Source organism: Coregonus clupeaformis, chromosome 17 (genome assembly GCF_020615455.1).
Source record: "Coregonus clupeaformis isolate EN_2021a chromosome 17, ASM2061545v1, whole genome shotgun sequence".
Lineage (NCBI taxonomy): Eukaryota > Metazoa > Chordata > Actinopteri > Salmoniformes > Salmonidae > Coregonus > Coregonus clupeaformis.
Window position 1 is genome coordinate 24,234,396 of NC_059208.1, and position 27,441 is coordinate 24,261,836.

General features: G+C 42.6%; 1 protein-coding gene across 2 annotated transcripts; it reads right to left on the reverse strand.

Annotated features, from left to right (window-relative positions):
• Positions 1–13,970: 13,970 nt before the first annotated feature.
• LOC121561390 (cysteine-rich venom protein ophanin) lies at positions 13,971–17,575 on the reverse strand. 2 transcript variants are annotated; one of them, XM_041873959.2, is made up of 6 exons: positions 17,427–17,575; positions 17,092–17,182; positions 16,646–16,788; positions 15,127–15,215; positions 14,921–15,003; positions 13,971–14,737 (listed from the first exon to the last, which is right to left on the reverse strand). In XM_041873959.2, exons 1-6 carry the CDS (start codon positions 17,436–17,438, stop codon positions 14,595–14,597), a joined length of 561 nt encoding a protein of 186 aa, XP_041729893.1. In that variant the 5' UTR covers positions 17,439–17,575; the 3' UTR covers positions 13,971–14,594. The 2 variants fall into 2 exon arrangements, with proteins under 2 accessions (XP_041729893.1, XP_041729894.1); XM_041873960.1 differs by lacking the exons at positions 17,092–17,182; positions 17,427–17,575 and adding an exon at positions 16,993–17,085.
• Between the last annotated feature and the right edge of the window lie 9,866 nt (positions 17,576–27,441).

The window sequence follows — 27,441 nt, forward strand, 5'->3', positions numbered from 1 at the left end:
TGCCGGTCTAACATAGCAAAATTAGCTACATCGTCTCTTTTGAAATGATGTCTGGTAAGGCATTCAATAGTTAATAGCCTAGCTAGCCAACGTTAGTAATTTAGTTAACGTTAGTCAACAAGTCAGCCATATTTGCAATCGTCACGGATAGAAGTGGCTGGTTTGTTAGCTGCTGTGTTGTATATCTAGACTAGAGCTAATTTAGCTATAGCTAGCTAACTTAGACGTCCTTACTCAGTCATGTTACGTTAGCTAACTGACAAATTAGCCCACATTTCATCAACTTGCCAATAGTTAGCTAACATTAACTAACCTGGCAAGCTAACACTACAGCCAAATATGTTTTAACTAACCCTCTCATGTATCTGTGCTACAGCCACCCATGCCAACATAATTGCATGTTATCACACTTGCCTTGCTTGATAAAGTCGTGTCGAAAGAGGACAAAGTTCCATTCTGCTGTGCTATCCAGCTGCAACGACGCGACTACTGTTCAGTCCATGCATCACCACCAGTTGCTGAATTAGCTAGCTTGCAATGTAGCTAGCTAGTTAGCAAGTAGTCACCGACTAAACCCAATTGTCAATACATTTGCTATCTAAATAAATATTTAGCTAGCGAGCTAACCGTTTAGGTTTAGCAAAAGTCGAAAGGTGAACTAACTACTTGTAACAGGCAGCAACGACAACGAACCTTCTGTCAATCAAACATTGGTCATAGAAAAAGGTATTTCTTATTGAAATACATGAAAACTGCTTTCATCGATCAAAACCAGTGATTTATAATTACACTAGATGACTTCGGGGGGGGACTGTTTTCATGCCACCACGCCTACAGCTTGGCACGCACACCACATAGTAAAAAAAAAAAAACATTTTGGAAGCTATAGAAATGCATTATTAATGTCTAAACAATTTTTTACCACGTTTATTCTATTACAGACACCTTAATGCATACTTTAAAATTATATTATGTGAGCTAAACATACTTTTTATATATATAAAAACATTTTCCTTCAAGTAATGTTACTGTCACCACTACAACAACAAAATACGGATGCATGTAATTTTGTACTTGATACATTTAATTGAAATACTGTAGAATTCCGTTCATTCCAATGGAGGACTCCTTCTTCTGGGGAGTGCCAATATGGCCGACCGGAGCTCATTGGCCAATACATATTATATCAAATCAAATCCAATCAAATTTGATTGGCCACATGCGCCGAATACAACAGGTGCAGACATTACAGTGAAATGCTTACTTACAGCCCTTAACCAACAGTGCATTTATTTTTAATAAAAAAGTAAAATAAGTAAACAACAAAAAAGTGTTGAGAAAAAAAGAGAAGAAGTAAAATAAAATAACAGTAGGGAGGCTATATATACAGGGGGGTACCGGTGCAGAGTCAATGTGCGGGGGTACCGGCTAGTTGAGGTAGTTGAAGTAATATGTACATGTCGGTAGAGTTAAAGTGACTATGCATAAATAATTAACAGAGTAGCAGCAGCGTAAAAATATGGGGTGGGGGGTGGGGGTGGGGGGGCAGTGCAAATAGTCCGGGTAGCCATGATTAGCTGTTCAGGAGTCTTATGGCTTGGGGGTAGAAGCTGTTGAGAAGTCTTTTGGACCTAGACTTGGCACTCCTGTACCGCTTGCCGTGCGGTAGCAGAGAGATTATTATTTATTATTTAGAACAGTCTATGACTAAGGTGGCTAGAGTCTTTGACAATTTTGAGGGCCTTCATCTTACACCGCCTGGTATAGAGGCAGGAAGCTTGGCCCCAGTGATGTACTGGGCCGTACGCACTACCCTCTGTAGTGCCTTGCGGGCAGAGGCCAAGCAGTTGCCATACCAGGCGGCGATGCAATCAGTCAGGATGCTCTCGATGGTGCAGCTGTAGAATTATTTGAGGATCTGAGGACCCATGCCAAATCTTTTCAGTCTCCTGAGGGGGAATAGGCTTTGTCGTGCCCTCTTCACGACTGTCTTGGTGTGTTTGGACCATGATAGTTCGTTGGTGATGTGGACAAAAAGGAACTTGAAGCTCTCAACCTGTTCCACTACAGCCCCGTCGATGAGAATGGGGGCGTGCTCAGTCCTCTTTTTTTTCCTGTAGTCCACAATCATCTCCTTTGTCTTGGTCACGTCGAGGGAGAGGTTGTTATCCTGGCACCACCCGGCCAGGTCTCTGACCTCCTCCCTATAGGCTGTCTCATCGTTGTCGGTGATCAGGCCTACCACTGTTGTGTCGTCGGCAAACTTAATGATGGTGTTGGAGTCGTACCTGGCCATGCAGTCATGGGTGAACAGGGAGTACAGGAGGGGACTGAGCACGCACCCCTGAGGGGCCCCCGTGTTGAGGATCAGTGTGGCAGATGTGTTGTTACCTACCCTTACCACCTGGGGGCGGCTGTCAGGAAGTCCAGGATCCAGTTGCAGAGGGAGGTGTTTAGTCCCAGGATCCTTAGCTTAGTGATGAGCTTTGAGGGCAATATGGTGTTGAATGCTGAGCTGTAGTCAATGAATAGCATTCTCACGTAGGTGTTCCTCTTGTCCAGGTGGGAAAGGGCAGTGTGGAGTGCAATAGAGATTGCATCATCTGTGGATCTGTTGGGGCGGTATGCAAATTGGAGTGGGTCTAGGGTTTCTGGGATAATGGTGTTGATGTGAGCCATGACCAGCCTTTCAAAGCACTTCATGGCTACAGACGTCAGTGCTACGGGTCGGTAGTCATTTAGGCAGGTTATCTTAGAGTCCTTGGGCACGGGGACTATGGTGGTCTGCTTGAAACATGTTGGTATTACAGACTCAGTCAGGGACATGTTGAAAATGTCAGTGAAGACACTTGCCAGTTGGTCAGCACATGCTCGGAGTACACGTCCTGGTAATCCGTCTGGCCCTGCGGCCTTGTGAATGTTGACCTGCTTAAAAGTCTTACTCACATCGGCTAAGGAGAGCGTGATCACATAGTCATCCGGAACAGCTGGTGCTCTCATGCATGCTTCATTGTTGCTTGCCTCGAAGCGAGCATAGAAGTGGTTTAGCTCGTCTGGAAGTCTTGTGTCACTGGGCAGCTCGTGGCTGTGCTTCCCTTTATAGTCTGTAATAGTTTTCAAGCCCTGCCACATCCGACGAGCGTCAGAGCCGGTGTAGTACGATTCAATCTTAGTCCTGTATTGACTCTTTGCCTGTTTGATGGTTCGTCGGAGGGCATAGCGGGATTTCTTATAAGCGTCCGGGTTAGAGTCCCGCTCCTTGAAAACGGCAGCTCTACCCTTTAGCTCAGTGCGGATGTTTCCTGTAATCCATGGCTTCTGGTTGGGGTATGTACGTACGGTCACTGTGGGGACGACATCATCGATGCACTTATTGATGAAGCCAGTGACTGATGTGGTGTACTCCTCAATAATATCTGAAGAATCCCGAAACATGTTCTAGTCTGTGCTAGCAAAACAGTCCTGTAGCTTAGCATCTTTGTCATCTAACCACTTTTTTATTAACCGAGTCACTGGTGCTTCCTGCTTTAGTTTTAGCTTATAAGCAGGAATCAGGAGGATAGAATTATGGTCAGATTTGCCAAATGGAGGGCGAGGGAGAGCTTTGTATGCGTCTCTGTGTGTGGAGTAAAGGCGGTCTAGAGTTTTTTTTCCCTCTGGTTACACATTTAACATGCTGGTAGAAATGAGGTAGAACGGATTTAAGTTTCCCTGCATTAAAGTCCCCGGCCACTAGGAGAACTGCCTCTGGATGAGCGTTTTCCTGTTGATTTATGGCCTTATAGAGCTCATTCAGTGCAATCTTAATGCAAGCATTGGTTTGTGGTGGTAAATAGACAGCTATGAAAAATATAGATGAAAACTCTCTTGGTAAATAGTGTGGTCTACAGCTTATCATAAGATACTCTACCTCAGGCGAGCAAAACCTCGAGACTTCCTTATCCAGGGTTTATATACAGTATATAAATTCAATTGATTGGACATGATTTGGAAAGGCACACACCTGTCTATATAAGGTCCCACAATTGACAATGCATGTCAGAGCAAAAACCAAGCCATGAGGACAAAGGAATTCTCCGTAGAGCTCCGAGACAGGGTTGTGTCGAGGCACAGATCTGGGGAAGGGTACCAAAACATTTCTGCTGCATTGAAGGTCCCCAAGAACACAGTGGCCTTCATCAATCTTAAATGGAAGAAGTTTGGAACCAACAAGACTTTTCCTAGAGCTGGCCGCCCGGCCAAACTGAGCAATCTGGGGAGAAGGGCCTTGGTCAGGGAGGTGAACAAGAACCCGATGGTCACTCTTACAGAGCTCCAGAGTTCCTCTGTGGAGATGGGACAACCTTCCAGAAGCACAACCATCTCTGCAGCACTCCACCAATCAGGCCATTATGGTAGAGTGGCCAGACAGAAGCCCCTTTTTCAGCGGCAGGGACTGGGAGACTAGTCAGGATCGAGGGAAAGATGAACGGAGCAAAGTACAGAGAGATCCTTGATGCAGTCTGCTCCACCGGTGCCTGATCCAGCTCCGGTCAGCTGCGCCACTCCGGAGCCAGAGCAGTCCGCTCCACCGGGGTCTAGTCCAGCTCCGGTCAACGGCTCCACTTCGGAGCCAGAGCAGTCCGCTCCACCGGTGCCTGATCCAGCTCCGGTCAGCGGCTCCACTCCGGAGCCAGAGCAGTCCGCTCCACCGGTGCCCAGTCCAGCTCCGGTCAGCAGCTCCAGTCCAGACCATGACGTCAGCCCCTCTCCAGGTTCGGGGTCTCCCACACCAGGGTCCAGACTGGGCCTGGCGTATCGTGGGAGGAAGGAGAGGGGAAGCAACGCGCCGAGGTCTAGACCAGACCAGGGGCGCAACAGGGAGGCGAAGAGTGAGAGGTCGTCACGCCCTGAGCCGGATCCGCCTCCGAGGCGGAATGCCCACCCGGCCCCTACCCTGTTATGTTTATGTTGTGCGGTCGGAGTCCGCACCTTTGGGGGGGGCTACTGTCACGCCCTGACTCAGGGGATGCTTATATGTTGAGTCAGGGTGTGTATATTCTATTTTGTGTAGTTCTATGTTTTCTATCTAGTATGGGTATTTCTATGTTGGCCGGTGTGGTTCCCAATCAGAGGCAGCTGTCGCTCGTTGTCTCTGATTGGGTACCATACTTAGGCAGCCTATTGGCACTATTGAGTTGTGGGATCTTGTTCCGTGTGAGGTATGTTGTTTTGTGTACCTTGGACTTCACGTTTCGTTTCGTTTGTTGTTTTGTCATTGTTTATTCGGTTCAAATAAACATGTATGCATATCACGCTGCGCCTTGGTCTGACCCGTCCTTCAACGAACGTGACAATCACCAAGTTACAGCTCCATTGGCACAAATTTAACGAGACAAATCAATATAGGTTACAATCTAGGTTTTCTCTGCATCTCCTATCAATTATAACTCATGAAATCTGTTGTAGAATGTTATACATGAAAAATGAATGTTTGAATTGTACAACCAAACCCAGGGATGCTAGACATCCCAAGCGTGAAATAATATATTTAAATATACTTAAATCATACTTCATTAACATATTTTAAGTATTTTCAAAATGATTTAAATTGTAGCAATATTAAATACATTTATTGCATGTAATGTAAATTGTATTAACATTTAAGTATATTAACTACATTTAAAATGATCTAAGTTGGGATACTTTTTTTGTACTAAAGTATGTTCTTAGTACAGTGAGGGAAAAAAGTATTTGATCCCCTGCTGATTTTGTACGTTTGCCCACTGACAAAGAAATGATCAGTCTATAATTTTAATGGTAGGTTTATTTGAACAGTGAGAGTGTCACGGTTTACTAAGCCAGAACCCAGAAGCAGACCAGGACAAGGTACGTTGAGACAAAGATGAGTGTTTATTTAATAGATTCCCGAGTGAGGTTGAATAATCCAGGGAACAGAGCGGGTGGCGTGGATGGGTTGTTGAGGGTGCAGTGGTTGGTCCGGTAATGGCTCGGCAGCCGCCGACCATCAGGCAGAGGTTGGGAGAAGGTTCCGGGTGAGAGACTGTAGATAGAAACAAACGGAGGTAAGTACACGGCAAGCCAACAAGGTGCAAAACAACAAAACTAACCCTAGTAGCTCAGAGACTGATACGCTGACAAACATACTGTTCATGGCTAACGATCCGGCAGGAACTGGATGTTAGGCCAGAGCCTAAGAAGGGTGATGATCAGGACCAGGTGTGCAGATTGCTGATGGGGTGCAGGTGCGGAAATCAAGAGCGCTCCCCGGAGCGTTCCCGAACCCTCGGGAAACTGGAGATCCCGAACAGAAACACTAGTCACCAGACAGGACCCGACTCAGACTGCCGGGATCGTTACAGTACCCCCCCTCCGACGAACGCCACCGGGCGGACTCCCCGGAGCGCCAGGATGGAGGCGGTAGAAGTCACTGATGAGGTCCGCATCTAGGACCTGTCGCCGCGGAATCCAACTCCTCTCTTCAGGGCCATACCCCTCCCAGTCCACGAGATACTGGAAACCCCGGCCCCGCCGTCTGGAATCCATGATGCGACGCACCGTGTAGGCAGGACCACCTCCGATCATCCGAGGAGGAGGAGGAGGAGGCGGAGGAGGCAACAGAGGACTGAGGAAGACAGGCTTGAGGCAGGAGACGTGAAAGGTGGGATGGACTCTGAGCGTCCTCGGTAGTTTGAGTCGAACTGCCACTGGATTGATCACCTTCTCCACCACAAACGGACCAATGAACTCGGTAACAACTTCCTAGACTCAGTCCGTAACGGAAGATCCCGTGGCCAACCAAACCCTATCTCCGATGGTATAGGTGGGAGCGGGGATCCGGCGACGATTCGCCTGGAGCTGATACCGGTCCGAACCTCTAAGGAGTACCCTTCTGGCCCGATGCCAGGTCCGGTGGCAACGACGAATATGGGCCTGAACAGAAGGCACTGAGAGCTCCTTCTCCTGAGAAGGGAACAGGGGAGGTTGGTAGCCATACAGGCACTGGAAGGGAGACATCCCAGTGGCAGATGTAGGGGAGAGTATTGTGGGCATACTCAACCCACGGCAACTGAGAGACCCAGGAGGTGGGGTTGGAAGAGACCAGACAGCGTAGCGTGGATTCCATCTTCTGGTTGGCTCTCTCCGCCTGACCATTGGATTGGGGGTGAAAACCAGATGTGAGACTGACTGTAGCTCCAATGGCCAAACAGAAGGACTTCCAGACAGCAGAGGTAAACTGAGGGCCACGGTCGGAAACGATATCACTGGGCAAACCGTGGACCCTGAAAACCTCCCTAACCAGGATCTCGGACGTCTCCGAGGCAGAGGGAAGCTTGGCAATTGGCACAAAGTGGGCGAACTTGCTGAATCTGTCCACGATAGTCAGAACGACCGTGTTCCCCTCAGAAGCGGGCAACCCAGTGACGAAGTCCAGGGCCAGATGCGACCATGGTCGCCGGGGAATAGGAAGGGGGTGAAGTAGTCCAGAGCTGGACCGATTGGTACTCTTATTCTGCGCACACACTGGACAGGCAGCAACAAAACCCCGAGTATCCTCGGCCATGGCAGGCCACCAAAAACGTCTCGCGAAGAAACGCCATTGTCCGAGCCACGCCAGGGTGACAAGCCATCTTGCTGGCGTGGGACCATTTGAGGACAGCAGGACGAACCGACTCAGGCACAAACAACCGACCGGGTGGACCGTTACCGGGACCGGGCTGAGTCCGAAGGGCCGCCAGCACCTCCTCCTCAATCTTCCACATAACTGCTCCCACGACGCAGTTCCGGGGGAGAATAGTCTCGGTCTTGGACCCACTCTCCTCCGTCTTGGAGAACATCCGGGACAAGGCGTCCGCCTTGCCGTTCTTAGATCCAGGTCGGAACGTCAGGGAAAACTTGAATCGTCCGAAAAACAACGCCCACCTGGCCTGACGGGAGTTGAGACGTTTAGCCGATTGCACGTAAGCAAGATTCTTGTGGTCAGTCCAGACAGTAAATGGTTGCTCCGCCCCTCCAACCAGTGGCGCCACTCCTCCAAGGCAAGTTTCACCGCGAGAAGCTCCCGGTTACCCACATCGTAATTCCTCTCCGCAGGCGAAAGGCGACGAGAGTAGTAGGCGCAGGGATGGAGTTTACTGTCCGTGGAGCATCGCTGCGACAGGATGGCGCCAACTCCCACATCAGACGCGTCCACTTCAACGACGTAACTGACGGGCCGTGTCCGGTTGAGAGAGAATCGGTGCGTTGGTGAATCGCCTCTTCAAATCCAGAAACGCTCGATCCGCCTCCGGATTCCACTTGAAGGTCCTGATACTGGAAGTCAAGGCAGTTAACGGAGCGGCCACACGGCTGTAATCCCGGATGAATCTGCGGTAGAAATTCGCAAACCCCAAAAATCTCTGGAGCTGCAATCTCGCACCGGGCTGGGCCCATTCCAGAACCGCTCTAACCTTCTCCTGGTCCATCCTAATCTCTCCCCTGGAGATGATGTACCCGAGAAAGGATGTCGTGTGGGCGTGAAACTCGCACTTCTCGGCCTTCACGAACAGGCGATTCTCCAACAATCGCTGCAGAACCTGCCGGACATGCTGGACGTGGTCGGAAGGTTCCTTCGAGAAGATCAGAATGTCATCCAGGTAAACAAACACAAAGAGACCGATCATATCTCTCAGGACGTCGTTCACCATACTCTGGAATACCGCTGGAGCATTGGTCAGTCCAAACGGCATCACCTGATACTCAAGTGACCCATCGGTGTATTGAAACCCGTCAACCACTCGTCCCCCTCTCTGATCCGGACCATGTGATACGCATTGCGTAGGGTCTAGCTTGGTGAATACCGTAGCACCCTGTAAGGAGTCGAAGGCAGAACTCATCAAGGGCAGGGGATACTTGTTCTTGACCGTGATGGCATTCAACCCCCGATAATCAATACACGGTCGAAGAGAGCCATCCTTCTTACCCACAAAGAAGAATCCTGCCCCCAGGGGTGATGACGAGGGACGAACGAGACCAGCCGCTAGGGACTCCTTGATGTAGGTCTCCAACGCCTCACGTTCAGGTCGGGAGATACAGTATAACCGTCCCTTGGGGTAGACAGCTCCCGGGAACAGGTTGATGGCACAATCATATGGTCGGTGGGGAGGGAGTGACAGAGCCTTCTGCTTACTGAAAACTTCCCCCAAATCGTGATATGTCTCGGGAACCAGGGACAAATCTGGGGGTTTAGCCTCAATCACCTGACTGGGAACCGAGTGGGGGCAGGCAGTCTTGAGACAGTTAGCATGACAATCAAGGCTCCAACTCGTTACCTTGCCCGTCACCCAATCGAACGTGGGATTGTGTTCCTTCAGCCAGGGGTATCCAAGGACCAGAGGAACATGGGAAGACGGCAGAATGAAGAATGAAATCATCTCAGAATGATTCCCCGACAACCGCATCTTAACCGGTTCAGTCCTCATCGTGATACGTGCCAGACTACTGCCGTTCAGAGTGGTCGCTTCAATGGCTTCCGGCAATTGCTCCTTGGAAAGCCCCAGCTGTTCCACCAACTCGGCATCAAGAAAGCTTCCATCGGCACCTGAATCGATAAAAGCGTTAATCGCTAAGCTTTGATTCCTGTTCACAAGGGTAGCCGGGAAACGGGGTCTGACAGAGGTACTGAGAGGTTGAAACTGGCTCGCTAAAAGTCCTCCCAACTTTAGCGAGCCGGGCAGTTTGACGACCGCCGGGAACAAGTGGAGATGTAATGTCCCGAGCGACCACAGTAGAGGCAGCAGTTGGTCTTACGTCTATGTTGACGCTCCTCCTTGGTTAACCCGTGCCGCCCCACTTGCATGGGTTCAGAATCGGGAGAGAGGTCCTCTCCACTAATCCTTTGTGGTGGAGAATGATCGACGTGTTCTGGTCCACCACCCGACCCGACTGGGAACTGAGAAGCTGATCGATTGGACGGACCCCATTGCTTCTCCCTCCTTCGCTCTCGGACTCGATTATCCACCCGAATAGACAAGGCTACCAAGCTGTCCAGGTCACTAGGCTCCGGATAGGAGATCAACTCATCCTTGAGCTGCTCCGACAGACCCTGGTAAAAGACCGCTTGCAGAGACTCCTCGCTCCACCCACTCTCCACAGCCAACGTCTTGAACTCGATCACGAAGTCGGCCCACGCTGCGAGTTCCTTGGTGAAGAGAAAACAGGCGCCTAGCTGCGTCCCTCCCTCGGACGGAATGGTCGAAGAGCTTCTTCATCTCGGCCGTGAACCCCTGGTATGAAGCCATGCAGGGATCCTGTCGTTCCCCAAACGGCTGAAGCCCACTCCAGCGCTCGCCCACGCAGCAACTCAATCACAAAGGCTATCCTAGCCTTGTCTGTGGCATAAGAGTAGGGCTGTAGATCGAACACTAATCCACACTGCATAAGGAAGGAACGGCATCTTCCCAGCTCCCCTCATATTTATCCGGCGTCGGAACCTTGGGCTCACGGAGGGACACAACTTCAGAAGCGGCAGGCGAGATGGGTGAAACCGGTAGTGGATCCTCCACCGGACACTTGCGTTGGTTCTGGACCTCCGTCAGACCGGTAGAAAGGTTCCGAACTGACAACGCGATCTCCTGTAGTACCGTGCTATGATGGCCCAACATCTTCTCCTGCTGGGTAATGGCATGGCGAACAGAGTCCAGGTCCGCTGGGTTCATTACTGGCGGATCGTTCTGTCACGGTTTACTAAGCCAGAACCCAGAAGCAGACCAGGACAAGGTACGTTGAGACAAAGATGAGTGTTTATTTAATAGATTCCCGAGTGAGGTTGAATAATCCAGGGAACAGAGCGGGTGGCGTGGATGGGTTGTTGAGGGTGCAGTGGTTGGTCCGGTAATGGCTCGGCAGCCGCCCGACCATCAGGCAGAGGTTGGGAGAAGGTTCCGGGTGAGAGACTGTAGATAGAAACAAACGGAGGTAAGTACACGGCAAGCCAACAAGGTGCAAAACAACAAAACTAACCCTAGTAGCTCAGAGACTGATACGCTGACAAACATACTGTTCATGGCTAACGATCCGGCAGGAACTGGATGTTAGGCCAGAGCCTAAGAAGGGTGATGATCAGGACCAGGTGTGCAGATTGCTGATGGGGTGCAGGTGCGGAAATCAAGAGCGCTCCCCGGAGCGTTCCCGAACCCTCGGGAAACTGGAGATCCCGAACAGAAACACTAGTCACCAGACAGGACCCGACTCAGACTGCCGGGATCGTTACAGAGAGACAGAATAACAACAAAAAAATCCAGAAAAATGCATGTCAAAAATGTTAGAAATTGATTAGCATTTTAATGAGGGAAATAAGTATTTGACCCCCTCTCAATCAGAAAGATTTCTGGCTCCCAGGTGTCTTTTATACAGGTAACACTCTTAAAGGGAGTGCTCCTAATCTCAGTTTGTTACCTGTATAAAATACACCTGTCCACAGAAGCAATCAATCAATCAGATTCCAAACTCTCCACCATGGCCAAGACCAAAGAGCTCTCCAAGGATGTCAGGGACAAGATTGTAGACCTACACAAGGCTGGAATGGGCTACAAGACCATCGCCAAGCAGCTTGGTGAGAAGGTGACAACAGTTGGTGTGATTATTCGCAAATGGAAGAAACACAAAAGAACTGTCAATCTCCCTCGGCCTGGGGCTCCATGCAAGATCTCACCTCATGGAGTTGCAATGATCATGAGAACGGTGAGTAATCAGCCCAGAACTACACGGGAGGATCTTGTCAATGATCTCAAGGCAGCTGGGACCATAGTCATGACAATGACCCAAAACACACAGCCAAGGCAACAAAGGAGTGGCTCAAGAAGAAGCACATTAAGGTCCTGGAGTGGCCTAGCCATTCTCCATACCTTAATCCCATAGAAAAACTGTGGAGGGAGCTGAAGGTTCGAGTTGCCAAATGTCAGGCTCGAAACCTAAATGACTTGGAGAAGATCTGCAAATAGGAGTGGGACAAAATCCCTCCTGAGATGTGTGCAAACCTGGTGGCCAACTACAAGAAACGTCTGACCTCTGTGATTGCCAACAAGGGTTTTGCCACTAAGTACTAGGTCATGTTTTGCAGAGGGGTCAAATACTTATTTCCCTCATTAAAATGCAAATCAATTTATAACATTTTTGACATGTGTTTTTCTGGATTTTTGTTGTTGTTATTCTGTCTCTCACTGTTCAAATAAACCTACCATTAAAATTATAGACTGATCATGTCTTTGTCAGTGGGAAAACGTACAAAATCAGCAGGGGATCAAATACTTTTTTCCCTCACTGTAGCAATCATTGCCCTTTTATGAGGCTTTCGAAAGGCTCCCTGGTCTTTGTAGTTGAATCTGTGCTTGAAATGTAATACTTGACTGAGGGACCTTACAGATGTTGTATGTATGGGGGACAGTGGAAGGGTTAGTCATATTAAAATCATATCAACCCCTATTATTTCACAGAGTCCATGTAACATATTCTGTGATTTGTTGAGCCAAATTTTACTCCTGAACTAATTTAGGCTTGCCTAAACAAAGAGGCTGAAAACTTATGCAATGACTATATTTTAGTTATCTAATTTTTTATTAATCTTATTATTTATTTATTTTTCTTCCACTTTGACATTACACAGTATTTTGAGTTAATTGTTGACAACACATGACAATTAAATCAATTTTAATCCCACTTTTTAACACAATAAAATGTGAAGAAATACAAGGAGTATGAATACTTTTCAAGGCACTTATAGTGTACTTGATCACTCACAAGCAGTTTCATTTAAAAAAATCTATGCTTCAACTTAATAACAACTCCAAGTGTATTTTGAATTAATATACTAAATTACAATTCAAGCGTTTTAAATAGAAGTACAAGTTTAATGAGTGTGTTTAAATGTAAAGATAGTGAACATATAGTATACTTAAAGAAAAACAATTAATTTAAAGTACACTTTTAATAAGTGTATTGATGTGTAATGATGTTATATTTATAGTATACTTAAGATATACTAGAAAAATACATCTTGTATTTGAAGTATATTATTTGCATTTTTTGTATATTTAAGTATACTTTAGTATACTTGTAATATATTAAAATATACTTTTTTCCACTTGGGATGTTAATCAGCAAATATTAAGATCTTGGATTTAATTCAGTGCTCTTGGATTTAATTCAAAATGCTGGATTGTGTCAATCAAAATGATTTCCAGGGTCAAAATATAGCATTTTACGGTCTGAAAAATGTCAATCTGAGACGTTATCAATATGCTGTATTTATGTAAATTGTCAACAGATCATAACTTATAGAAGACTATATGTTCCTTCAATAGCATAGCCTATCCAGTTATTGTAAAAGATAACAGTATAATTCATTGTTTTGCTTGTAGCAGCTCTTATTCTCTCTGTAGCTATTCAAAATGGATCCTTACAGTTTACAGTCTAATATTTTAGTCAAAGTTAACCTGTTTATGTGCAGGAGTGTATGCATTGCTGAAGTTTCTGTAGCCTACACATGAGATATGACCATAAACAGTTCAATTGAACCTTTTTGCATCAATTTCCAGACAATAAATATACTGCAGAATACCTTACCTCTATATCAGTGTGCCCGTTCCACCTTGTGTTGCCTTCTCGGGGTTCTTATTAGAAGTCATGTGTCTTTTTTCTGATTAAGGATCAGTTCACATAAATCAATTGTTAAAAATACATACTGATCAGTTCCAAGATCTTGTAAGGGACAGGAGAAGGGACGGTGTATATCAAGCCTGCAGATAGTCATGTTATTCTGATACAGAATATACTGTTGTACAACAGAGGCATCTGGTGGTGACGCTGACTCTCTGATGGTGACTTGTTGCTGAGGCTTTTGGTTCTATTTCCATCACCTCAGTTGCCCATTTAAAATCATAAGAAGATGTTGAGCTTTGGGGTTGTAAAACCATTAACACAGAGTCCATTAATTAATCTTCATGATAATTTAATGTGATTGAGGAAAAAAATAAGGGTTACATAATTGCAAACATTTAATGTTGATAGAGCAAATTATGAGCAGCATTCCTTGCATTTCATCAAACATAAAATAATGCCCTGAATCAACTTAAAGTTAAATGTGTTGTGGTATTAAAGTTCTGTATAACCATATTACTGTGTAGTTTATTAGCAGAAATTAAATGATGGCCACTGTTACTGTAACTGATGGAAATATTGGCTTCTCAAGATGTACAGGATATTGTCATTCAACTTGCAAATTCAATATGGATTTGTTTTGGTAAAATGGGCACGAAGACATTGAAATCAATGAAAGGGAACAAAATGAATTGCTTCCAACTAACATTAGCTACTGTAAGTTAGACACCTTATGTTACCCCTAGAATAAGAACAATGTTTTATCTGTACCATAGACCTACAGTGATAATTAATATATTATTAGTGATAGTTAGAATTTTTCAAATGAACTGACTTTACCAGAAGTACAGTAGATAGATCAACCAGGTGTATATGTTTTTCTTCTTCTCATAGACAAGGAAACAACAGAGGATTCAACGTTATCTTTCAGTGGACCATTTTGAAGAGGTCTGGTGGTTTCACTTCTTTGCTATTGGGATGATTTTGGTGGTGCACAGGCAGAGGGCGGGACACCAGGCGTACACCAAAGGATTACTGCACCCGGCCTGTTCTTTCATGGCGGCACAGTTGACATACTTGTTTATGTAAGGACAGGGATTGGCTGAAATGACACATGAGAAGAAACATTGGCAGTCAATTCATTGTATATTGACAGTTTACATTTGGTGATTATTGTACATTGAACCTTGTGATCATGTTTTTGAAACCTATCACTAACATTGCTAAGTCATATTGGTAAGATTTTAGATGGCATTCATATATTTTCATCATGTCTGATACTTACTGCAAAGCTTATTTTCGCAGGAGTTGGGGCAGTCAGCACACGTAGCTCCTTCCTTGTATGGAGCCACTCCTCTGTAGTTTCCCCTGTTAAACAAAGTATTGGAATGATCGCTGGATGATGCCTTCCTTCCACTACCAGTTATAGTAAATAGGGTGAAATTGTACACAGGTGTTAGGTGCATTTTGGGTGTGATTGGTGCAACATACGCTCTGTAATATTGGCATCCATAGAAGTAGACTGAGCCAGGACACAAGGCCACACCACAGCCAACCTTGTATGAACTGTTCCAAACCACCTATATGAAAGGAGACACAGTTTAGTGTTATCAGAGTTTCATTGGAGAATAACCATAATGACACTTGTCGGTAACTACACACCTCTGACCACCATACAGCATACCAAATCAAATCACATTTTATTGGTCGCATACACATATTTAGCAGATGTTATTGCGGGTGTAGCGAAATGCTTGTGGCACAATGGTCCATAACAATATACACTGAGTATACAACATTTTAAGAACACCTGCTCTTTCCATGACATAGACTGACCAGGTGAATCCAGGTGAAAGCTATGATCCCTTATTCATGTCACTTGTTAAATCCACTTTAATCAGTGTAGATGAAGGGGAGGAGACAGATTAAAGAAGGATTTTTCATCCTTGAGACAACTGAGACATGGATTGTATATGTGTGCCATTCAGAGGGTGAATGGGCAAGACAAAAGATTTAAGTGCCTTTGAACGGGGTATGGTAGTGGGTGCCAGGCACACCAGTTTGTGGGGGGCCAACTCAATATTAGGAAGGTGTTTCTAATGTTTGGTATACTCAGTGTATGTACAATACAATGGCTAAAATTGCTACCAAAATAAATGTCAATAAGTTAGTAATCTATTCTGCAAGTATACTCCTTTGGTGTCAACAGGTATATGCGATTAAATATCCCTGAAAATATACGTGACAGAGTAGGAACTGTAGTTTTGGTGTGTGCTTCCTATCTGACCCTAATTAGTGGCGGACATGTAAAATGTAGAAAAATACCCCATAGTGCATTGTGGGTCCTTTTGTACCTAAAGGTCCAGTGTTAAGACTGTATGGTGTTGTTGCTATGCGCTCTGTTTTAAGGCAACCATTTTAGGGACCATGTTGTCTTTAGCAACTGTTTTGGGTGTGGTCGAATCTGTTCAGAAGGTATGTTTATTTCTCTATCAGCGTTTGTTTATTCAAATTTGACAGCACATGTATTACTCTGAAGGTTATGCCACTGCAGTTGTCTTTGTGTTTGGAGAGATGTTCATGGGGGTCCAAGCAATATATTGAAACTGCCCTCCATTAAGGTGACTGTTTAAGTTCATACATTATGTATTTCTAAAATAGTTAATGTTTGTGTAGATACAGTGGCTAACTGCTCTTTTCTTTCATGCAGAAGTTGTTTGTCACTGTTTTTGGTCCGTTGTGAACATGGTCAATTGTCTCTGTGGAAGCGCTGTAGATATTTAGAACATGATAGAGCCATCCAGTGAAAGGAACTGCGTTGTGTTTTTGCATTGTTTTACTGTAAATCTTTTAAACAAACTTAGACCTGATTCATTCCATAAACTTGTTCTTTTTTTTTTATATCTGCCTCTGACTGTTTCTCTACAAATGGGCCCATAGAACCTGTGATTCAATCAGATTTTACACATGTATGTCATCATAATGTATCTGCACGTAAGATGAATGTTACCTGTGTGTAGTGGCCGATGGATTTACCATTGATAGATCCATTGGGATAGGAGTAATCTATGACCTCACTGTGCCAGGCTGTAACTATTTCAGTCCAATCCTTAGAAGTGGCGGCCATGAACAGGTTCTCACCCATTTCGTAGTCTGTTCATAAGTAAAGCATGCATGGAAAAGTTTACTAAATAGGTGTGTAACAGTGAAATCAAACTGGAACAGTTGACTAACATGTCTTTCAATGCAGGATTTAAGATGTCAACAAATATGATACCAGGTAAGCTACAATAGATAGTCACTGGTGATAGGAAATCATGACATTCAAAATATATTTGAGCTGAAGATTGCGCTCACATTGATACCATTGCAGCGAAAGTCTTGAGTTGCATGAATCAATAAAATATATTTGTCTTAGTTTGCACTACAGCAGGGGAAAAACAAGGGAAACCGTACTGCCAAGCATGCGACTGCTGGGTGGCCCATGAGCCATGGAGCAGGTGTTAACCCAAGCCTGAACACTGGCCGCTGCCTCCTCGCTCCAGCTCTGCAGGTCAGATACAAACCGCTGTAGATTAATGCCATCCACATACTAGTGTCCATGAGTATTCTGTGGCCGTACTGTATTGTCTCTACATGTACATAAACTAACCATATAGGCCTACCATAGGGCTGCTCTATGAATTACACATCAGGGATTATATTCTTTACGATGGATTTTGGGGGATGTTGGAAAAACATTTGATTCTGAGGGTTGTTACGGATGGAAAGTATGAGTCATGAAAGCGTACCATCTTGAGCATGTCTCTAGCAGTTGGCGTAACCGCTCTCCGGAAGGCATTGTGCTGGTTAAGGATCTCAGCCTGAACTGCTGTGCTGTCTGGGAAAATGTCTACACACAGACAGACACAGACACGTTATATTGTGGGATTATATGCACATTACTTACTCCACGGGTAAATACTTCACTAAACCCATAATACAAAGCAACTATTTAATCCTAATGTCTGTGACAACATCTGGACTGAGTCCCAAATCAATCCACTTTCTTTTGTAAAAACAGCACGTGATGAATTAAACGTTGTGGGTGATGACTAAATCCAGTGTAATTAATTCATAATCATGTTGGTAGAGGATGGTGAAAGTCTTCACATTTTGCTGCATTAAAATTAATTGAAAAGGCATTCAATTCGATTTTTTTCCCCCCTACATATCTACAACACCTACTCCACATTTTTGCAGTGAAAGAAAGTTATAGAAAATGTATACGCACAAAAAAAACAAAGGTGTGTTGTTTTTGCGTAGGTCTTCACACCCCAGAGTTAATACTTGGTGGAGCAGCCATTACAGCTGTAAATCATTTAGAATAGTATTCTACCAACTTTGCACAACTCTTAGGGCAGCATATGGCAATTGTTTTTGTCAAAATTGCTCAAGCTAGTAAATTTGATTGGGAATCATTGACGGAAAGCATATTTAAACCTCTTTTCAAGCAAATTTAAGTCAGGACTGAGTCTAGACCACTCGGCAACACTCAACACCTTTTGGAAATCCATTCTGGTGTGTCTTTGGCATAACATTTGGTATAATTGTCTTACTCAAAAATACAACTCTATCCCAGGGTTTTCAGGAGACTGAGGCAGGGTTTTCCAGTCAATGTTTACCTGGGCTTTGCGGCTTTCATATTTATTTTGATCTTGACAAACTCCCCAGTCCCTGCCGATGATGAGCAATACCTATAACATGATGCTGCCACCATAATACTAACCCTGGGGTAGTTTTTTTGCAGGACAATTACACCTATTTTAATGACAAAGACACACCAGAATGGCTTTCCAAGAGGTGTTGAGTGTTCCTGAATGGTCCAGTCTCAGTCCTTAATTAAATCTGCTTAAAAAAGGTTTGAATATTGCTGTCCATCAATGATTCCCAGCCGAAGTTACTGAGCTTTAGCAATTTTGACAAAACAATGAATACATGTTGCCCTAAGAGTTGTGCGAAGTTAGTAGAATCTTATTTTAAATTATTAAATGCTGTAATGGCTGCCAAAGGTGCTTCAACCAAGTATGAACTCTGGGGTGTCAAGACATACGCAATCAAGACATTTTCATTTAATTTGGAAAATGTTCTATAATTGTCTTTCACTTTTAAAATCTGGAGTAGGTTGTGTAGCTCTGTAGGGAAAATATTAAATGTAATCCCTTTTAGATGTAATTTTAAGGCAGCAAAATGTGGAGACTGCAAGGGGTGTGTAGACTTTCACTGGGCACTGTGTTAGAATGTTCATAAGGCGTTGTACTTACTTGGCTGTGGACACAACAGGAGATGGATCAAGGGAAAGAATGAAAAGGTTTCAGAGTAAGAACTTTCATAAATACTTGGTCTCATATCTAATGTACTGTTTCAGATTCCATATGTGGTTTTCTTTTCAGTAATTCGTATGAGTACTTACCACATTGCACACAGAGTACACTTCATGCAGTGTCAGGATGCAAACCAATAACGCAAACATTGTGCCTGAAATCCAGGAGGGAGAGACTGCGCCTATGTAGAAAAAGAATCCACATGATCAGAATGGAGTACCTTGCCTTAGTTTACCTGTTGTCAGAACCTTTGCACAACTCTATGATAGTATCTATTGTGTTTTTGTTACCGTATTTTAACAAACTTTTGTCTTTTCTCACTAACATATTCACAGCCATAAACAAAAATGGTACTAAACAATAAAAATGGGCAATCCTTTGAGAATCAAGAGATTAACCTTTGCACATCACGGACACTGATGAACTCATATTTTAACTTGCATTTTCTAGAATAGTAATACTGTAAGGATCTGTCATTCTTGCAGAGCTAAGAGACTTACCTGCTCATGGGTCTTCAAGAGGTTGAGTGGCGCTTGTTGCTGTTCTTTTTCCTTTTATAGGGCCAACTCCAGGCTATATTTGTGACTGTGGTAGGCTCACCTTTTCTTTCACTACTAATGATGCAGAGGCTGTCAATATTACACAATAGATACAGAACAACAATATATCTAGAAACCAGCATTGAGAAAAGCTGACAGAAGTAAATATGAAATTGTAAGAATATGGGGTGTAGTTTCTCCACTCTGCAAACCTCCACAAAGAAAGGAGAAGCTCTCTGTAAATACTAGTGTAAATTCTAGTGTAAATACTAGTGTAAATAAAATAACAATTATGGATGGCGTCAACGGCATGGAGTGGATGCATTTCTTTGTTTGGAATGGAATGCCAATTCTGTAAGTAGGGACCTCACAATGGCAAATGATCTTCCTTGAGTTTGTTCAGGCTTTAAAGACTTTGCCTTTGGGGCCTGTCCAGCCAATGTGTCTGGGCCACACTAATTAATGTTTAGTATGTATGACAAAATCCTGTTCTATACATTCAGTCAATATAGAAGGATTTAGTTATTAAGGCTATCTGCTCGGAGGTTTAACAAGTTGGCAACTAACATAACAAAGTTGGATATCAGTTTGTACACCCTTATCATGATGCAAGGTGACTTTGGGTGTTCAGAAAGGCACCTAACAAATAACATTTTGATTATGGTTATTACTTGACTTTATATCAAGATCTTGTTCATGAACTTGTATTAATAAACAAATTAATCACTGAATTGACTGTATATCGTTACTAATAAACAAATGTCTCATAATCAAGGTGTAATTCATTTCTTCCAAACCGATTCCCTCTATCCCTAAAATGTGTCCAGAGGGCACAGAGAAAGTGGGTAAGTAGACTTATGAGAATAGTATTGTTATCTGCAACATACTTAATGCAAGACGCATCTTATCAGAGCATACTTACAGGAGCACGATTAGGGTTAACGTGCCTTGCTCAAGGGCACATCGACAGATTTTTCACCTAAGTCGGCTCAGTTAGAACCAGCGACCTTTCGGTATACTGGCATATCAACGGCTCTTAACCACTAAGCTACCTGCCGCCAATACACTTAATGCTCTAGACTAATGAGAGAATATGTGAAACCAAGAACCAGTCATGTCTTTCAATATCATATCACCTTTACCCTCATTCACACTCTGTCAAGACACACTTGATGTTTGTATATTTAACTGGGTGTTCCTCTACATACATACTATACATTTGTGGGTGCAGCGAATGCTGTATATGGCTCTCGGACCTCTGAACACATTGTCGATCCAGAGCTTCCCAACATGCTCAATGGGTGACATGTCTGGTGAGTATGCAGGCCATGGAAGAACTGGGACATTTTCAGCTTCTGGGAATTGTTATATTTTTGGTCCTGATGTGGTAAGACAGTTGAAATAAGATCACAAGCCATTTTATAAGTTATATTCTTCAAGACTCAATGGCATTACAGTACATTAATTTAAAAGTCCTAAAATGGATGTACCAATCCCTGATTGCCCCTTTTAAAATAATATTTAATCCCTGAACCCCCCCCCCACACACACACACACACACACACACACACAGTTGTATGACACATAGATATTGAACTATCCTCAGACTGTACAGTTCCATTTGTCCAGTGTCTTGAATATTTGAGCTATGTGAAACTGTACCTTCAGTAATAAACACTAGAGGGCATTCTCACTTTGTTATGAAAAGGATGTGGCAGCTACACTCCATATGTATTTGGACAATGAAGTGAAAATAAAACATTTGTCTCTGCATTTTGGATTATAGATCAAATGTTTCATATGAGGCAACAGAACAGGATTTCACCTTTTTGAGGGTATTTTCATGCATATATGTTTTACAGTTTAGAAATGAAAGCACTTTATCTAGTCCCTGAACACTTCTAAATTAATCCTGATAATGCCATGATTTGAGTTAGAAGGTTATAGGCTATAACAAAACACTATTACCAATAATGGGAGGTTAGCTTTTTTTGGCGGGGGGCAGGAGATCTTTGTGCCTCTGTATCATTCTCACATAATTATTAACGATTCATTCATGAATATCCATAATCATGGTAGCATCCACATTAATGTAGAAGTGTTCAGAAATATCTTATATTCTTACTTACAATAAAAGTGACTCAAATGACAATACATTACTCAACATTCAGTTCCTATTGGGCTAAACTTTACCCGAAACGCAACCAAAACAAACTGCAAATGCATCAAACAAGTTTGAAGAGTCACAAGCTTGATGTAGTCATTGAGTGCAAGGAATATGGGACCAAATACGAAACTTTTGACTACTTTAATACACTAAGGGAATTTGTCTAAATACAGCACCTGACATCAAATGGGGGGGACTAGATGCATAAAGTGCTTTCATTTCTAAACGGTAAAACAGATATTTATGAAAATACCCTCAAATAAAAGGTGGCATTCTGTTCTGTTTTTTTAACCTCAAATCCAAAATGCTGGAGTATAGAGCCAAATGTAAATATATATATATATATATAATACAACAAAATGCTTCTCTATCGAAATACATATGGAGGGGAGTGTATGTCCAAATGTTTATTTTCCCCCCCTCTTTTTTTATCATACCACCCCTCCCCTGATTGGAGTAAACTAATGGACAACAATATGTATTCTACTGCTACCTACAGCTATTTTAACTCACATATACTGTACACTCTAATCTTAATTCCAATCCTCAGATGTCCACACACTAAGCCATCTTTCCCAGTACACTACCATTTTTCTTTTTACTTTTGCAATAAATCCATATATTTTACTGTGATGTCTTACGAGCGTCTTAAACCTCTCTCTTTGTACCATTTCTACCGAGATTGCCCTAAAAATAAATACTTTACCTAAGAGTATGATCGTATTTCCCATTAATTGATCGTGGTTTTTCAGATCTCATAACAGTACTGTTTGTAGGTCCATCTGAACACCGACGTTATGACTTAACAACCACTCCTGGGCCTGACTCCATAAGCAAACCACTGAAGGAGATGATCTGTTGATTCTGTTTCCTCGTCGCAGTCTGCACAGGGCTCACTGTTCGATGCCGCATATATTGAGCATACATTTTTCTTGATTGATGCGCCAATTGTTTTTGTATATCAGCTCATAAACCCGATGCCATGGTATTGGGAGATCAAATCTCTTCCCAACTATCTTGAATTTTATGCTGCATGGTTGTCAAACCTCTTGACCTTAAGTGAAACTGATACATTTTACGATTTATACTATTCATTTAAAGCCATGCAGTGTTTTTCATTGGAGGCAGACAAACCAGTTCATTCCTTTCTCTTTTGAGTAATTGCCTCTTCCATTTTTGTGGCAGAGATGTGATGAGTTGGTTATACTTTTGTATTGAACTTACTGTACATTTCCATAAATATTTGTTAATTGTTATTGTGACAATTCTACCGTCCTTATTTACAATATCATTCATAATGATACCTTCCTTATACATTTTTTTTAAATAAATTGGTATTTCCTCTATCAGTATATTGGAGTTTAGCCATATTATTTGCTGTAATATTTGTTCTGCCTCTTCTGGAGGATGAAATTGGAATTGTAACCAACTCTGTATGGCTTCATTTAAAAAGGAGGACACTTTAAATAGTGTTCCATTGTCAAGCCACCTGAAATGGTTGGTTTTAATCTGTATAATGGCAAAAGGTCACCTTTTGAACATTGGATGTGCCTCTCTTAGGCTACGTTTACACAGGCAGCCCAATTCTGATATTTTTTTTCACTAATTGGTATTTTGACCAATCAGATCAGCTCTGAAAAAGATCTGGTGTGAAAAGTTCGATGTGATTGGTCAAAAGACGAATTATTGGAAAATATATATATCAGAATTGGGCTCCCTGTGTAGACGTAGCCTGAGTAGCCTGCTGGAAAACCAGTTTGGATTTAGATATCATTTCGGTATAATGGGGGCTTTGAGAGGTTTAATGCCTTAATATAAAGTGTTGTTTTTTACTATTTTCTTCTCACATGACTTGAAAAATGAGTTGGTAAACCATTAATAAATATGTAAACTGTGATATCACTAGAGAATGAACAAGTGTAACTTTCCAATAGATGGACAGGTGTATCCCTCTCTATGGTTGCAAAATCATATCTATTGTGCTATGTTTTCTATCGAAGTTAATAATTGCAAGATCGCCCAACCTTTTCCAGGAGATTTACACCAAGCACATCAACATCACCATTCGCCCATTTAATCGAGAGACAACATGGCAATTTTAAAGTTTGTATCTTTAAGAGACCCAATCCATAATATAGTACACTTATCATAGTTGGAATGATGCAGGTCCTCAATAAGGTCCTTCAGTGTTGAAGATTGATGACTCAAGAGAACTTGAATCATCGGCCTATATTGATACTTTTGTCTCTAATCCATTCATTTTCAGCCCATTAATGTTATCATTAGCACAGATTTTTATAGCTAACACTTCAATAGCCATAATAAATAAGTATGGTGACAGAGGGCTTCCTTGTTTTACTCCTCTTGACAATTCAAAATTCTCAGAGAAATAACTTATTATTTTACACAAAGGATTGTTGTACATGACTTTTACCCATCTTATAAGTTTCTCAAGTAAAAAAAATTCTGGCACTTATAAACAGATTCTGGATGGACTGTATCGAAAGTTTCTCAATCTTCTATAAAGATTATACCTGGTTTCCCTGCATTCTCATCATTTTCAAAAATGTTTAATAGTCCAATATAGCTTCCTTTTAAGAATCCCGTCTGATCGTGATGAATAATGTCCGGTTTTACCTTTTAAAATTCTGAGCAATACATTTTGCCAATAGTTTTGCATCGCAACATTGAAGGGTGAGTGGCCTCCAATTCTTTTAAGATACTGGGTCTTTGTACTGCCCCCCTGGTTCCTGATTCAGTAGGAGAGAGATCGGTCCCTCTTTTTGTGTGTCTGACAGTTTGCTATTTACATACAAGTAATTAAAACATGATACTAATGGATCTTTCAGTAGTTCATAAAAAGTTTATATCTCTACTGGAATGTCATCAAGGCTAGGGGTTTTCCCAATCTGAAAGGAATTAATTGCCATCGATAATTCATTCTGTGTAATTAGGCCTTCACAAGAATCTTGTTTTTTGTCACATAGTTTAAAAAAAGTTTGGTAGAAGGATATCACAACTCATCGTGAACTTGACAATATAACATTTCTTTACAATATTTTACCTCCTCATTCAAAATCTCCTTTGGTGAGAAGGATTTCTCCAGTGTTTAACTATTTTCTGTAGTTTCTTTTTTCTTTCGTTTCTATATTAAAGGTTTAGGCATTTTTTGTTGTTCTCCATCAAATTTGTTCAGTTTTTTTTAGATAAGTGAAGCCTGATCTTTCCTGATTAAGTGCCTCAAACTTATTTTGTTTTGTGTCTAGATTATTCAGTGCTTCTGTAGTACATGTATCAATACCATTGATGTGTAATGTTAGATTTGATATTTTTCTCCATTGACCAATAACGTTTTTATTTTTGGGATGAATATTTAATTGAATGGCCTCTAAAGGCATCCCATACAATAACTGGGTCCACTGAACCTGTATTGTGCAAGAAAAAGTCTTATGAATTCCTTGTTAAAGTACTGTCAGTCAATAAACCTTGGTTAAATTTCCAATATCTTCCAAATGTTTCTTTTCAGTTCTCGTCATTATGTTTCTCTGTCTAAAATGTAGCAAATTTACTGTTACTTTTCAGCACATAAGTTAGCTAACTAATTTGAAAATTGAACGTGTGAATCTGGAAATGTATTTGGTCATGTTAATTAATCTCAACAAAATTTCTCAAAATTTGGCAGTGTTTACAGTCATGCTACAATGACACAAAGTCCCATCTAAGCAATTTCTTTACACTTATTTTGAGTATGACTCTTGTATAAAGCATTTATGAAACACCAACATGCACAAAGCTACGGCTAAAGCTAGGTGATGCTATCCCATTTTAATGGTTTCTGGGCTTGTATCAGTGGGAAAATGTCAGTAAAACCAGTGTTGCATTCCTTTAGGGTCATCTTAGGTTTACAGTCAAGTATAAACCGAATAACACTAACCAAGAATTCACTCTAATGACATCATGTAAATGTCCTTTGTTCTCAACATTATTATTTTTGACAGATTATAAACTGATTACCCGCGACTAAACATGGTGGCAATTACACTGTGGATGATCAATACTGTTCTTCGGGCTTCAGTAACGGAGCTGTTCTGGCAGACTGGCAGCTTTTGATTTCAGTTGTAACTCATAACAAGGGGGAAAACAGCTACCCAACCTTTACCATCAGTGTTGTGTATCACGTGGTGCTTGAAAGCTTCTCCAAGGGCAGAGTAGTACTCCTGGAACAGTTTTTCATCCAATGTCACCTTTGCCTGTAGAATGTACTCCAATGCTAAATATGCCATATTAAGTTGGATGTGTGTAGCCCAGAACTAGATGTGTGTTGGCAGTTCCTATTCTTGCTTTTAGGGGGTAAGTTTGAACTCTAATAGGGCTCCTGTTGTGTAGTAGAAGAGAGAATCTCAAGCTTTCAACAGAGAGACATCATTAATTTGTGGCCCGAAGAAATGGTTGCCTTCTGACTGAAGCCCAACACCACTGGGAGAAGTGTATGCCCTTGGATGAAAGTGCCCTGTTTTGAGCGTACAACTAAATGGGCTGAGGCCAGGATTCTTTCAATTGCAGAGTGGCTTTCCAGATAATGCTTTCAGAAGCTCTCACAATGTTCTAAGCATAACTTTGATGTTGTATGATCATTTTTGTCCAGAAATTCTGTGAGATGTATGTAGTGTATTTCTAGAAATGTTCCTTGGGATGGAAGTATGCTGTCATGGATATGCTTTTCATGTGGTTTTCAAATGTCAGGCCATGATCAAAGGTAACAAAAGCCATTTTTTACAACAATTCAGAGAGGTCTGACATGTTCATAAGCTTCTTATGACCAAGAGCATCATGAGGGTATCATCTGCACAGCATGCAGAGCAAGGAAAATGCATATGATTATTGACAACATTTCCAATGAGTAACGCAAAGGACATTTTAGAGCAGAATCTTGAATGCCAAACTCAACTTTATTTGCACTCCGATTTGTCATCTAGTTGGATAAAGGAGTGCTTCTCTGCCAATTTGTCAGCTCAAATGTGATGACTCACTCGCAATAAACGTGAGATTCCTTGTGATTTCTGCCTTAAATGTAAGCTCACCTTGTCTACTGACTTCTCCAGGGCAATGGTATCTTTCTCAAGGCCTCTGGTCCTTCATTTAAGCAATTAGGCCACAGACCCACTGAATAAGGATGGAATCGTATATGACGTACATCATTATCTGTCAAAAGTACAACTCAAGTCAACTTTCTTCGGACGAGTTGCCGCCATCAAAAGATGGACCATGTGCGTTTTTTGTCTGACAAATCATCTCTGTGTCATTCATCTGTTAACAGATGACTCCCATTGGAAAAGCATTGGCTCCATCTGAAATACTCAGACACAGAATACTCAGACAACAGTGTGTTGCCAATTCTGGTGGCAAAATCTGAGCTGTCCAGCAATGTTTTTGCTGCTCCAGGATGGAATAGTGTCCCCAATGATGCAATAACCCACATGTACACAGCAGACCCAATGCTGACGTCCCATAATTGATCTGCCCCATCCACCTGCACAGTGGTGTAAAGTACTTAAGTAAAAATATTTAAAAGTACTACTTAAGTAGTTTTTTTGGGTATCTGTGCTTTACTATTTATAATTTGGACAACTTTTACTTCACATTCCTAGAGAAAATAATGTACATTTTACTCCATACATTTTCCCTGACACCCAAAAGTACTCGTTACATTTTGAATGCTTAGCAGGACAGGAAAATG